Genomic DNA, 12,499 nt, shown 5'->3' on the forward strand with positions numbered 1-12,499 from the left:
CCGACTGCGATTTGTGGGCGTGTTTTCATAGAAATACAACGAAATTAATAGTAGTATGGGCGGAGTCAACCTATGCAAAACACATTGAAGCATGTATGTATGCCACTGAATCATACGATCTGTGTGTATGCAGGATTGAGACCCTCTTATTGATAATGAAAGAAGAACAAATGTAGGCTACTCAGCATACGAAAACATCAAATTCAGTCGAACGTCACTGAATGTTCAATGCGGTATATGTGTTACAATTGCACCTTTTTAATTGTATATTTTTGTTATGTCTTGGGTCAAATGATTGAACTTGAAACAACAAAGATTTACATGTATCAGTTCAAGAGGAATTTATATCTACACATTCGGGCAGTGACTAATACATGTGAGTACAAGATAAAGGCTGATTAAATGTATCCTATGGAGAATAAAATAATAAGCTGATAGAAAACATATAACAAGTATTTTCAAACCGGTCACCGAAAGATGCTTGGGGGACCTGGAAACGACTGACTAACTAACTCGCAGTGAAACTTCTCCACCTGCTGGTAGCAGTATGCCTTTTCTAGTGTATGTGTTGTCGCATGCATCATGACGTATTCCGTTCCACATGTGTCTGTCGTGTATGGCATGGCGAAACACTGTTGGATGAACTTGTAATGGTGTGAAACGTAGTGAAGGATTAGCACCGTCACTATTTCTATTTATCCTACGACAAAGACGACTGACTGCAGCTGGACCAGGTTTACAGTTCTGGAATTGACAGTGTAGGGTCTGAGTAGTTTTCGCCGGCTAGCTATACTAAGTAACTACCAGAAGCTGTTTTACTCTTGTGAATACCAGCAAATATCCGTTAACAGGATGTTAACCTATCCAGCGGTTCGTCGTGTATGAAGTTGCTTGTGCGTTTTCATGTTGACTTAATTTTGCTAGCTGGATTGCACGCATTGTTTATATTATGAAACTAGTGTTGGAACAAAAGAGTGACCTTGTAGCAAGATGTTGAGAGAGGTAGGTACTTCTCAAGAGAGACACGTACCTTACCAACTAAATACAACTTAACCAACCAAAGTAATCATATTTAAACTACCTGGCCAAAATACTGTACACGTTTGTCTTCGCATGATAATGTTCTAGAAAACCCGGCTGCATCGCCTGTTGCCATAAGTGCTTGCCTGCTGACGAGGGCGGGATTATGGGACGGACCTGCTGGCGGTTGTTACAGGTCTGGATAAACACCAGAGGACAGCACTGCTACAGCAAACAGCCTCTCGGCAGAGGAATCCTCCCTCAGACGCTGTGTTTAAGGAACATTGGGAGTGGGGGTCAGGATGACAGCGATGGTAGAAATGGCAGCTACAGCCCAGAGTCCCCGCAACCCAGCCTAGAGCAGCTGCGCACAAGACGGCAGCCGTTTGGGAGGCTGGGTGGGAGAGGGCGCCCTCTATCGCCACTGGAGAGAATCAGCCGTCTGCTACCCCAGGATACCCTCAGCCAGGAGGTGTGGGAGCTGAGAGAGGGGAAAGAGGAGGATGAAGTGGAGGGGACACAGGGGGGTACGGGCCAGGGTGAGGGGGCTGCCGGTGCCTCAGAAGGAGAAACCCCACAAGTTCTGGGGGACAGAATTACAGACGCACAGCAGCAGGAAAAACGACTGGGTGAAAGGCAGGAGGAGGAGAGGCATGCTGCTGAGGAAGAGGTAGAGGTCTCAGGGATTGGTCAGGAGGAAAAGCCTGACCCGGCTGGAGGTGATCCCGCCCCTGCTCTGCCAGGGGAGCGCCCCCTCATTTTCGGGGAGATCGCCCTGGCCGAGTATCGCAAGAAGGGCCGGTTGGAGTTCCAGAAAATGTTTCCGCTCCAGGAAGGGGGGCTCCTGAACAGCACCTGGGGGCTGGTCCCCCACAGCACCATGGTGGGGCGTCCCGCAGGCTCCACCTACCTCAGCTCCACCGGGTCGCCCTTCCTCGTCCGACGGCCCAACCTGGAGGAGTACGTGCTGTTTATGAAGAGAGGGCCCACCATCGCCTATCCCAAGGTAGGCTCTGGCCCTCCACACCTCAACCACCCACCTAAACCCAGTCACACCCAGCTCTCTGTCTCCAACCTTTAGAGCCCGCCCCTTCACAACAGCATCATTGCTGATCTCCTCAGCCTCCACCTTCACCTACAATACACAGTCTAGCCAGTTATTTCCTTACTAGCTTTGTAGTAGTGCTACAGTAGTAAGGGATGGGAGAGTGAATTCCACAATGGCTGGAGCTGCAGGTCGCTTCCCGCAGTGAAATGCAGTGATTGGATCAAGCACATGCTGCTCTGCCAAATTTAGCCTGGTTCTTCCATCACTTGCACTAGGTTTCATGAACCTATGATGGGTGGAGCTACAATCAGTCATCGATTTGTTGGAGCCAATGAAAAGATTCTGCTGGTCACAGAAAACCGCAGTGATTGGTACAAGTCAGTGAGTGACTGATGACATACGTTGCTCAGCCTATTATAGGTTTAGTCTGTGCTTGGCTTGTGTTTGTGAAGGATGGCTGCCCGTCGCTGTCTCTTTCTGCAGGACGCCAGTGCGATGCTGATGATGATGGACGTCACCGAGGGGGACTGCGTGCTGGAGTCGGGCTCTGGTTCCGGGGCCATGTCTCTGTTCCTGTCCCGTGCGGGTCTGTGTGCCTTCTTCTGTCCCCTCTTACCCAGCACCCCCTGCTGTGACACAGCCTGGAGGCTGAGATGCAGTCACACTGTTCTTCTGACTACCGTATTAAAATACACTTTTCTGCTTGGGCTGTCTGTTTTACCTGCAAGTTTAATACCTTAGGCTGTCATCTGCCCAATCACTATGATTTTTTTTGCTACACCGGCTTACCCATTACCTCCCTATTACACATTTAGCCATCATTAACCCTTTGAAGAGTAGGTTTTTTTGGAATGTTCAGAGTATAACTGTGTTACTAAAGCATGTTCAGAGTATAACTGTGTTAACTGCAGTATGTTAATGTTAACTGCGGTTGTGCATTGCTGCAGTTGGCACACGTGGCAGCGTGTTGAGTGTGGAGGTGAGGGAGGACCATCACCGGAGGGCGGTGGCTAACTACCACCGCTGGCGTACGGCGTGGCGGTTGCGTCGCGGGGAGGAGTGGCCTGACAACGTCCGGTTCCACAACACCGACCTCCGAACGGCAACGCATCTCCTCGCCGGCCAAGGATTCCACTCTGTGAGGCCCCGCCTCCTTTTCCTGGCCCTGTGTGTGTGTGTGTGTGTCAACGTGTGAAGCGCTGTTCATACACTGTGGTTACCGTGGTTACCCAATACACATGTGAAATAGTTGAACTCTTTAAGACGCAGGTAGAATCTGGAAATACTCCTGCAGATCTCTGTAATATTAAATCATGTGAAAGTATTAAAAATAATTGCTTGAGCTTGCTCTGGTGGATATGTGTGTGTGTTACAGATCGCTCTGGACATGCTGAACCCACACCTGGTCCTGCCTGTGGTGTTTCCACACCTGCACAACGGGGCCGTGTGTGCCGTCTACCTGGCCAAGTGAGTACCTCCCCGACCTGAGGGAGGGACAGGCTCTCATTATCAGAGTCTGATACAGGGGCGTCCAGTCTCGTCCGAAAAGGGCTGGTGTGGGTGCAGGTTTCTGCTTCAGCCCAGCACTAAGACACCTGATTCTAGTTATCAAGGTCTTGATTGAAGACCACGATTAGTTAGTTAGTTGAATCAGGTGTTGTAGTGCTGGGCTACAACAAAAATCTGCACCCACACTGGCATTTTTGGATAAGATTGGACACCCCTGGTCTAATACCTGTGTGCATGTTCATGACAGGATCGCCCGTTTAGTTGGTAATGGCTGAGTTTCTGTCCTGCATGGAACAGTGTGACGCAGGTGATCGATCTGCTGGAGGGCATCCGATTCGCCGGCCTGCCTCTGATGTGCGAGCGCGTGCTGGAGGTGCAGCTCAGGGATTGGCTGCTGGCCCCGGCCGTCCAGAGAAGGGACGGGAAGCACGTCACCCGAATCGCGCCCTCGCACGGAAACCAGGAGGAAGAGGAGGCTCGGCCGGACGAAGAGCGAGGTGCCGGTACGCTCATTAGGAGGAAATTGGAGGATAAACTGGGAAACAAGAAAGAAGAAACACAAGAGCACGCGGCACTTATGATTTTCGGTTATTCATTTTATTTGCTCACAAAGGGGATTCCTTTTGCAACCCACAAGGACCTTCCTCACGTTATGACGCATTAAGACTTGTATGGCTGTTAGAAGTCGGCAGGTATCAGTATGAACGTGAGATGGGCGTGGCAGTGGGGCGGAGCTAAGCCCAAAGAGCAGAGCTCTTGCCACAGGTGTCAGGTCACAGGTCCCTGCATGTTCAGCTCATGCAGAAGGGCGTTTCCCCATAGCCGTTTTATGCAGGTGTCTGAATGAACTACACTGCAGTGACGGGACGCGTTTCTGCGCAGATGCATTCGATTCCGTTACATCACTACCCCTCTTCTACTTTCAGAGGAGTCCAGAACCAATGAGATCCGGCCGTTTGGGGCTCTCCCGTACATCGCCCGCCCCCACCCCGAACAGGGCAGCCACACAGGTGAGGGGGTGCAATTCTGTGGAATCTCAGAGCTTGCACCGTTACCAGGGTTACCTGCACATGCTGCTGCAGGGCTGCCCAACCCTCTTCCTGGAGATCTACTGTCCTGCAACCCTAACAAAGCACACCTCTTTCAACAGCTAGAGGTCTTGTTGAGCTGCTAATTAGTAACATCAGATGTGCCAAATTAAGGTTGAAATGAAAACCTACAGGACGCTAGACTTCCAGGAAAAGGGTAGGGCAGCCCTGTGTTTTTGTAACTATACAATGCACTACATCAGTGCTTCTCCACCATGGTCATTGGGGATGTCAGAAATAGCTATGCATGTCATGAAAAGGAAATTTTCCATATTCATACCCCAGGAAGTCAGGCCAACTTGTGCTTTCATTTACTGTGCTGTAATGTGCTATATCAAATTATTCTAATTAACTGTCATTTTTAATTGATAGTTACCGTTACTGACAGTAGAAATCAGTTGGGTCCTATTTACTGAGCGTAGAAACCTGAAAACATCTGTGTGGAATGAATGGAGTTTGCAGACAGCAAATGGCAACAAGCCAAACCCTGCACTGCGTTAAAATCAGTCGAACCACACAATTATAAACACATTTTCAGCAGCCTTAATTGATCAAGAGAGAAAAGCCAGCATACTCGGTGGGCCCCTAGCACCAGGGTTGAGAAGCACTGTACTAACATTATACTATATACACAATACATGCAACTGATGAAGTCAAGTAAGCACACTGACTGTGTCCCTCTAACGAGGAACAAGATTAATCTGCTCAGAATTCCACTGGAAATATCAACATTTAAACGCGCAAGTGTTTCAGTAACAGCCAAATGTGTTTTCTCTGTTTCAGCCTTCTTGGTGAAACTGCGGAAGGTCTTGCCCCCATAACTTCTGCTTCAATAGCCTCGCACCGCACGCCTCCAGGGGGTAACAGAAGACCTTCATCTGAAGATACCGCTTCGTACTTTTCTTAATAAATGCCCATTTAATCAGTGCCACCTTTGTGTTTCCTTTTGCTTGCATTCACATTCCCTCAGGATAAAAATCACAACTAGTAGGACTATCCTTTCCGTGCTAAACGAATGTAAATAGCGCTCTCTCTCTCTCTATCTCTGCAGTCAATTTGTATTTTAACACGATTCATGATGTTAATAATTTCTCTGTAAGACCTGCTGCCAGGGCTGTGGTACTTTAAACTGGATGTAATTGAGAGGGCAAACACTGGGAACTTCAGCTATGGTTAAGCCTACCTGTGGAGATGGGAGTTTCCTCCAGCATGTCTCTGTAGAAATATGTCTGAAATGATGGCAAGCACATTAAGAGCTACCAGTCTTTTATTAATTATTAATTTAACACTTTTTCCTCACATATTACATATCATACCGTGAAAGACAAAACAGCCCCCCCTGCCAGCCATCGTCTTAGCACTAGGTTTTAACACACAACAGTTTCGCTTCACAAACAAATCTCATAGTTCTTCCAGTTACCGTTCGTGAGATAGTTCTCCGATTGACACTGCTCATCTGAACTGGTTCAGGGGTACAAGAACACAACATAAGTAAAAATTGCTTGATGCAAACAGCGTTCAAAGTGCAATGCAGCCCAAAACTGCATGTGCACTTCAGGCAACAAATAGTCATTTTAACACACATCTTTCAAACTTGTGTGCCTAAAAATAAATGTACACTTCCCCCCCCAGACATAAAAGACTTGTTTTTGCTGTTACACACACATCTCTTTCATTCACACAGTAAATCCTCTGTACATTCAAGTCCAAACCCAAACGGATAACTTAGTGTACTGTAAAGGGGACATTTCGCTGAGATGGTTCAATGCTCAATATTTTCTCTCACTTTTTTCTGCACTTGAGTGCATGGCAGTCAGTGGTTTGACTGGGATGACACAGGACTGGGTGATTGGAGAAAGGGGGACTGAAGGACAATGTTTTGGGCCAGATCCTACTCCTCATTGATCCAGTCCATGGAGGGATCCTCATTACCTAAACACACACAGGACAGAAAGAAACAAAATGGCGGGTAGTCTATTATTCATTTCAGAGGAGCAAAATTCAATTCCAGGAAGACCAGTGTGTGCAGGTTTTTGTTCAGACCAATTACACAGACTCAATTAGCTAATTATCTCTATACATCAATGGCAGTTCATTTGTGCAATAGATTACAGTAATACATTTCATATTGGTACAAAGACACAGGAAGAATCAGCTGTCAATTAATAATGATAAATTATCAGATCACACAAATAATTGAGCCAATTAATTAACTTAGAGCCATCCCCCAGTTTAGATTTCTCCCAGAAGTGTAGACCACAGCCAGCACTGGCGAAGGTCAGGATTGTATTCTAGACAGCATGGCCTTAAGCCTGCGCATTACACAGTGAATTAACCCCTTAAAGAGTAGGCTTTTTGGAATGTTTTTTTTTCAAAATTCTAAGTCGCTGTTCTAGAACTTCTTTTCTTCCAGTTACCAGTAGCCATTGTTATATCTGCATTAGAATGTTCAGTTAAAAACATTCTAATCACGTGTTTGTGATCTCACACCTTAAAGGGCCAAAGTGGGGACAGACATAAACACACACACAGTCCTGGCTCACCTTCAGGGGAACAGTGCCTCCTGGTGGCCGCTCCTGTGTTGTCGCCGGACGGCTGGGCCCTGGTCCGTCGGGACAGCTTCCTGGGAGCCGGGCCCCTAGGTGGGGTGGTCTCCAGAGACAGGGAGCCAGGGAAGGGCATAGGGGAGGAGCTGCCGGAGGAGGAGGAGGAGCTGAGGATGCTGGGGTCCAGGCAGGAGCTCTGCTTGGCGCACAGCACGCAGTGGGAGGAGCTGGAGGAGGAGGAGGAAGAGGAGGAGAGGCCGGGGTCCAGGCGGGAGCTCTGCTTGGCGCACAGCAGGCAGTGGGTGGGGGTGGCGGAGGGCCCGCGGGGCAGGCGCACCTCGTCCCGGTCCCCGTACTGCCGCTGCGCCCCGCTGTGGTGCTCCGCCCGCTCCCGCTGCCACAGGAAGTGAGAGGGGACGATGGCCATCACCTGCACGCACACATATACACACACACACAGACACATAGACATACACATCACACACAGGTATTACTTCGGGTAACCACAATACACAATGTACAGTCTGTCACATTACTGCTGGACAGCTGACGTGAGAGATGTAGGGGTGCAGCTGACCTGCAGGGACAGAGAGAGAGATTGAGAGAGAGAGGGGGAGGGAGGGAAGGAGAGAGGATGAGAGAGAGAGAGAGAGAGGGAGGGAGGGAGGAAGGGAAGGAGAGAGGATGAGAGAGAGAGAGAGAGAGTGAGAGTGAGAGAGAGCGAGAGAGGGAGGAAGGGAAGGAGAGAGGATGAGAGAGAGAGAGAAAGAGAGAGCGAGAGAGGGAACCCCAACGCACCTCCTCACAGCAGCGGCGGCTCACGGCCGCGCGGTACTCGATGCGTCCCCACAGCCTGTCGCGCTCCTTCAGGAACCCTGGGAAGTGCTTCCTCCAGCTCTTACCCAGCGCCCAGGGGAAGATCTCGTACTTGGTCTCCTCCTCGTCCTCCTCCATGGTGTTCGCCAGATACCTGAGCAGGTTTATCCCCGAGGGGGCCGTTAGCATCATTAGCACCGCGGCACGCAGATTTAGCCTGCGCTGCGATGGTGTCGAGACACTGCTTCACAAAATGGAGGCATCAAATCTTCTTACAAAGTTACCCTGATGACTGAAATTCATCCTCTTTGGACAATGTAATGGCAAAGTATTGGTCACCCCATAGGAATCAACGCTGGTCAAGACTAGATTTTGGACGCTGAGGCACATTCACTGAACCAAGCAAAAACCGCATTAGCTGGATGCAGCACCTAATATATTTCTACTCCCAGGCCTAGTCCTCATTGAAATGTCAAAAACAGAGACATGCTAAAAATGGTCTGGAAGCTCAATGTGCTTCCAAGTTCTATCAGTATAGGAACCCTTAATGTTCATCCCAGTGAAATAGAATTAACAGCAGCTCACGTGTCAGCGGATGACTTACAAAGCGATGAAGAAGTTCATTCGGGTGTGCTCTGCGATGCTGAAACGGGCTCGCTTGAAGTACACGAAGCTCATGGCCAGCAGGTACTGCAGGAGTCAGAGAGAGAGGAAGCACACATTAGGACAGCTCACTTTAACACACCGAGCCCCCCGTGAAGGCAAATCACCCTGAAATAAGGCGAAGCCGTGGGTATATTTGCGCCATCAGTGCCACGGCTGGAGTTACACCTCAGAAATTAAATTACGGTCCCGCGGCCTTAATCAAAACTAAAACTGCGCGGCTGAGATTTATAGAGAAATGATCGACGAGCAGTATTTATTTTCTATTTATTTAACCTTTATTTACCCAGCGTAGGTTCGCTGAGCACGGATGCTCTTTTGCTGCAACGCCCTGCTTCACGCTCATACACATTCATTCACATCTGGGAGCTGCCCAGTACAACCACAATCCGCCATTGTTGGCCACTGAGCAGCTCCACTGGAAGGAGAGAATATTTTTTTTTAGCAAATTAAGTCAGGGGATGATTAGGTGGCAAGTTTTTGGGAGAGTCAGATCTGGGATTTTAGCCAGGACACCGGGGAACCCCTCTTTGCGATTTCACAGGCTGATATTCACTGCAAATCGCAGCTTGATTCCGTGCACCGTAGAGGGTGTGTGAATGAAGTCACGGTGCTTTATTTATAACGAAAAGCAACTTGCGTTACACACTGCCTTTACCTTGTCTGTGATCTTACAACAGCAGTCCATCCACAGGAAATCCTGTATCAAATCATCGTCTGGAAACAAAGTAAACAGCAACCGTTTCCAACTTAGTTTCTGAACAATAATATAAAACACTACTTCACACTAATGATCAGTACATCCCAATCATAACATGAAATCTCCATCTTTATTATTTCTTTTTCAAGTCATCTTGCTATATTATTGGAGGGGTACAAGCCATAAATTATGCCCTTTTTAATGTAAATAGGGTCCAAATAACTATCAACTATGTGCTGTCAGAGCATTAAGGTCTGAGCAGGTCCAGCTGAGGGCCAGTCCTTTAATTAGATAAAGATTCACAATTTCTCATGTTTGACAGAATTATAAAAAATGTATGCACGTCCAAAGGTTTTCGTAGAGCTGGAGGTTATCTATCATGAGTATGAAAAGTGATGGCCCCCATGGTTGAGTGGAAAAAAAAACATTTATAAATTGATCTCATTTACAATGCCAATAGTCCAATAAAAAAAATTAGGAGTAAATGTTCCATTTCACAAATTAATTGTACTCCCTCTGTGAAATAAATTCATTTCAATTTACCAAAGAGCTTGAAGAAAGCAGCCATTTCTTGTCGCTGAATGACAAGCTTTGGGCCCCAGGTTGTTCTGTCACGGAGAGCCTCCTCTTGGCCCCTGATATTGTGGGTCTTTCCCGGTGGGGCCCGGCCCTCCTGCTGGTTAGGCCTCTTCAGCCAGAGGGTTCTCCGGAGCTGCAGGGTGCGGGTTGTGGGTTTGATTCGCACTGTGACGGACGGGGGCGTCTGGCACCAGCTGTGTGTGTGCTTCATCATGCTGTTTTGCCCTTGAAAATGTTACACACAAACAACCACCGTTACACTATAGCATAGTCGGTCTTAATAAGACTGCCGTAGTTACCTACAATACAGCAATATTAGATTTCATACGTTAGCTTTCTAGCTACGTAGGGCAGATTCCTACTCGGACTGGCTACTACTAAACTTCTTTTTAACTAGCTTACAACTTCAAACTTGTATTAAACATACAACCACTTAAGTTTTAAGCAATGGCAATGGACCCTTTTTAAATTTCTGTCAGATTTGTTGTCAATTAGCCTACTTTTCACCCATCCTAGCATTCCCAAGTCCCGGAAAATTCGACCAAGCTCTCAAAATGGGCAACCTCGTTAGCCAGTAAGCTAAATTAGTCAACGATAACTTGACCTGACGTTTATCACCAAATTAAGGTTCCGCTATACACGGAAATAGCTAATGTTAGTCATCCAGTCAAACTCACAGACAAGTAAAACTCAGCATTAAATATGACCTTGCAATAGATATTTTTTAAGCTATAAACTGAATCTGTGATATATAAAAGCCTTACCTGAGCTTGTTAAATGCAAACGATGACCAGTCAGCACGTTAAATTGCGAGCTAACTAGCTGGTTACCTGGGCTAGTCAGCTTTGAGCTAGCTAGTTCCTAATGACAAATTAAACTAGCTTGATATAACTCGCCAAGTAAAACAAATCAGTACTAAAGCAGAGAAGTAAGAACAATGCTATTAAGGAGCACCTTAACTGGAAATGTCTGAATAAAAATGAAGACACTTTTATACCGGCAAGCTGATGATATAATTTTACTAAACCGACAAGAGATAACCCATCGTTATCAAGCTCGCCTCATCAGTGTGACGACACCTCAGCACCTTCAGGACAGCGCGGGCACTGGAAGGCCTTCTCCAATCAGAGACGCGCAACAGCACTGCCATTGTAAGACATGCCCCGAGAGGGGTGGATAATGTGATCTCCAGGTCTGTACAGGGTATATAAATTAATATTGGGATGTGCTGTATATAATATGTATACTAATATGTCATATTTATACGAACTCCATTCACCTTTAGTAGAACAGAATAACATAAACATGTAGAAGGTTAAGGTAGATAGCCTATTTTAGTAGATGGTATCCAGATGGGTTTTGAGTGTATTCTATACCAAGTTCATGACCCACCGCATTAATTTCAGTCTATGTTAGTTGAACACGTGATCTTTGTTCCGCCTAGCGTGGATATCGAGGAAAGAAATGAATAATATTATCGATAATAATTTTTTTTTAATCAAGTGTATCATATACACAAAGCACTACAAAACCCAGGAACCCAATGGACACTATCATAACCTACAATCGAAAAAGAAACGTGAAATCAAAAACATGAATCTTAATGTAATAATAATTAAAATAATTTGCCATATCATGCTTTTTAATGAGACTTTCTGCTTTTAGTCCTGAACACATTTCATTTATGTTATGAAATGTAAAATAAACGCTTGAAAACATATTTCCCATGTTGATTTTACATATATTATTCATATATAATTGCTACAGTATGTAATTATGACTCATTTGGAAATAACCCCTCGTTTAGCTCAGTACCCCATCATGACGCAAATCCTCATAATATCTGGAATAAACCCGTTCAAAAATGGACTGTACATTATTCCGAGCGTCTTGAAACAAAATTCAAACCAGTTTTTCAATGGCAAACACGAAAGCTGCTCGGTTGTGAAATATGAAGAACGACGGGGGTATTGGGATGGCAGGTATGCCATCCCGCCAAGTTACGCCTTGGCGGGGGCATGCCACATACCTATATAAATATATGCTCGAACAGGTCTGATACCTCCGTCTGTTGCTTGCAGCGCCCCCTCGTGCTTATCCGCGGTATACTTCTGTGGAATCGCATTGAACTCGGAAATGCTGCTTCCTGCGTAGCAAATGTCAAAGTCATCGATCATGAAGATGCGCTTATCAGTTAAAAAGTGCCACAGGTATTTTAATGAGTTTTAGATGGGTGTATTTCACCGTCATTCTATCACATGCCCATATTTTGGGCCATATTCTAATTTATTCATGCAACATTACCGTGGCATGTAAATTTTCCGTATTTTGTGTAATGTGAAAAAAAATGGATAGGTACTTTATAAAGTTAGGTTTCGTTAACTCGTAGCAGAGAAACAACCCAATGAAACATCCTAACAATATTGTTTGAAAATGAGTACAGTTCGAACATAATATCGCAAAAAATATATTTGTTTTCAAAATTTGTTTGATCAAATGGGCTTAATCTTATTTTCGGTTTAGAACCCGC

The 12,499-nt window shown here is 46.2% G+C and overlaps 2 protein-coding genes across 6 annotated transcripts; one reads left to right on the plus strand and one right to left on the minus strand.

Moving 5' to 3' along the window:
• Window positions 1-87: 87 nt before the first annotated feature.
• trmt61b (tRNA methyltransferase 61B) lies at window positions 88-5,593 on the plus strand. 5 transcript variants are annotated; one of them, XM_035403846.1, is made up of 8 exons: window positions 88-376; window positions 1,129-2,026; window positions 2,552-2,654; window positions 3,016-3,206; window positions 3,444-3,535; window positions 3,875-4,080; window positions 4,504-4,587; window positions 5,449-5,593. In XM_035403846.1, the coding sequence occupies exons 2-8, from the start codon at window positions 1,187-1,189 to the stop codon at window positions 5,484-5,486; spliced, it is 1,554 nt and encodes a 517-aa protein (XP_035259737.1). In that variant the 5' UTR covers window positions 88-376; window positions 1,129-1,186; the 3' UTR covers window positions 5,487-5,593. The 5 variants fall into 5 exon arrangements, with proteins under 5 accessions (XP_035259737.1, XP_035259746.1, XP_035259753.1 ...); XM_035403836.1 differs by lacking the exon at window positions 88-376 and adding an exon at window positions 416-1,002; XM_035403855.1 differs by lacking the exon at window positions 88-376 and having other exon boundaries at window positions 414-2,026; window positions 4,507-4,587.
• Window positions 5,594-6,469: 876 nt separating this feature from the next.
• spdya (speedy/RINGO cell cycle regulator family member A) lies at window positions 6,470-11,075 on the minus strand. Its single transcript, XM_035410769.1, has 7 exons — window positions 10,734-11,075; window positions 9,934-10,194; window positions 9,349-9,407; window positions 8,632-8,717; window positions 8,010-8,181; window positions 7,209-7,641; window positions 6,470-6,597 (listed from the first exon to the last, which is right to left on the minus strand). Exons 2-7 carry the CDS (start codon window positions 10,181-10,183, stop codon window positions 6,557-6,559), a joined length of 1,041 nt encoding a protein of 346 aa, XP_035266660.1. The 5' UTR covers window positions 10,184-10,194; window positions 10,734-11,075; the 3' UTR covers window positions 6,470-6,556.
• Between the last annotated feature and the right edge of the window lie 1,424 nt (window positions 11,076-12,499).

This window comes from Anguilla anguilla, chromosome 1, assembly GCF_013347855.1.
Source record: "Anguilla anguilla isolate fAngAng1 chromosome 1, fAngAng1.pri, whole genome shotgun sequence".
NCBI lineage: Eukaryota > Metazoa > Chordata > Actinopteri > Anguilliformes > Anguillidae > Anguilla > Anguilla anguilla.

Excerpts from the sequence above, each read along its gene's own strand:
- trmt61b (XM_035403846.1), top strand. The coding sequence starts at position 1,187 with ATGGGACGGACCTGCTGGCGGTTGTTACAGGTCTGGATAAACACCAGA. Across the intron at positions 2,027-2,551 it reads CCACCATCGCCTATCCCAAG|GACGCCAGTGCGATGCTGAT; the intron begins GTAGGCTCTGGC and ends CTCTTTCTGCAG. Across the intron at positions 3,207-3,443 it reads CCGGCCAAGGATTCCACTCT|ATCGCTCTGGACATGCTGAA; the intron begins GTGAGGCCCCGC and ends TGTGTGTTACAG.
- spdya (XM_035410769.1), bottom strand. The coding sequence starts at position 10,183 with ATGATGAAGCACACACACAGCTGGTGCCAGACGCCCCCGTCCGTCACA. Across the intron at positions 9,408-9,933 it reads TGCTTTCTTCAAGCTCTTTG|ACGATGATTTGATACAGGAT; the intron begins GTAAATTGAAAT and ends CTTTGTTTCCAG. Across the intron at positions 7,642-8,009 it reads GCCGCCGCTGCTGTGAGGAG|GTGATGGCCATCGTCCCCTC; the intron begins GTGCGTTGGGGT and ends GTGTGCGTGCAG.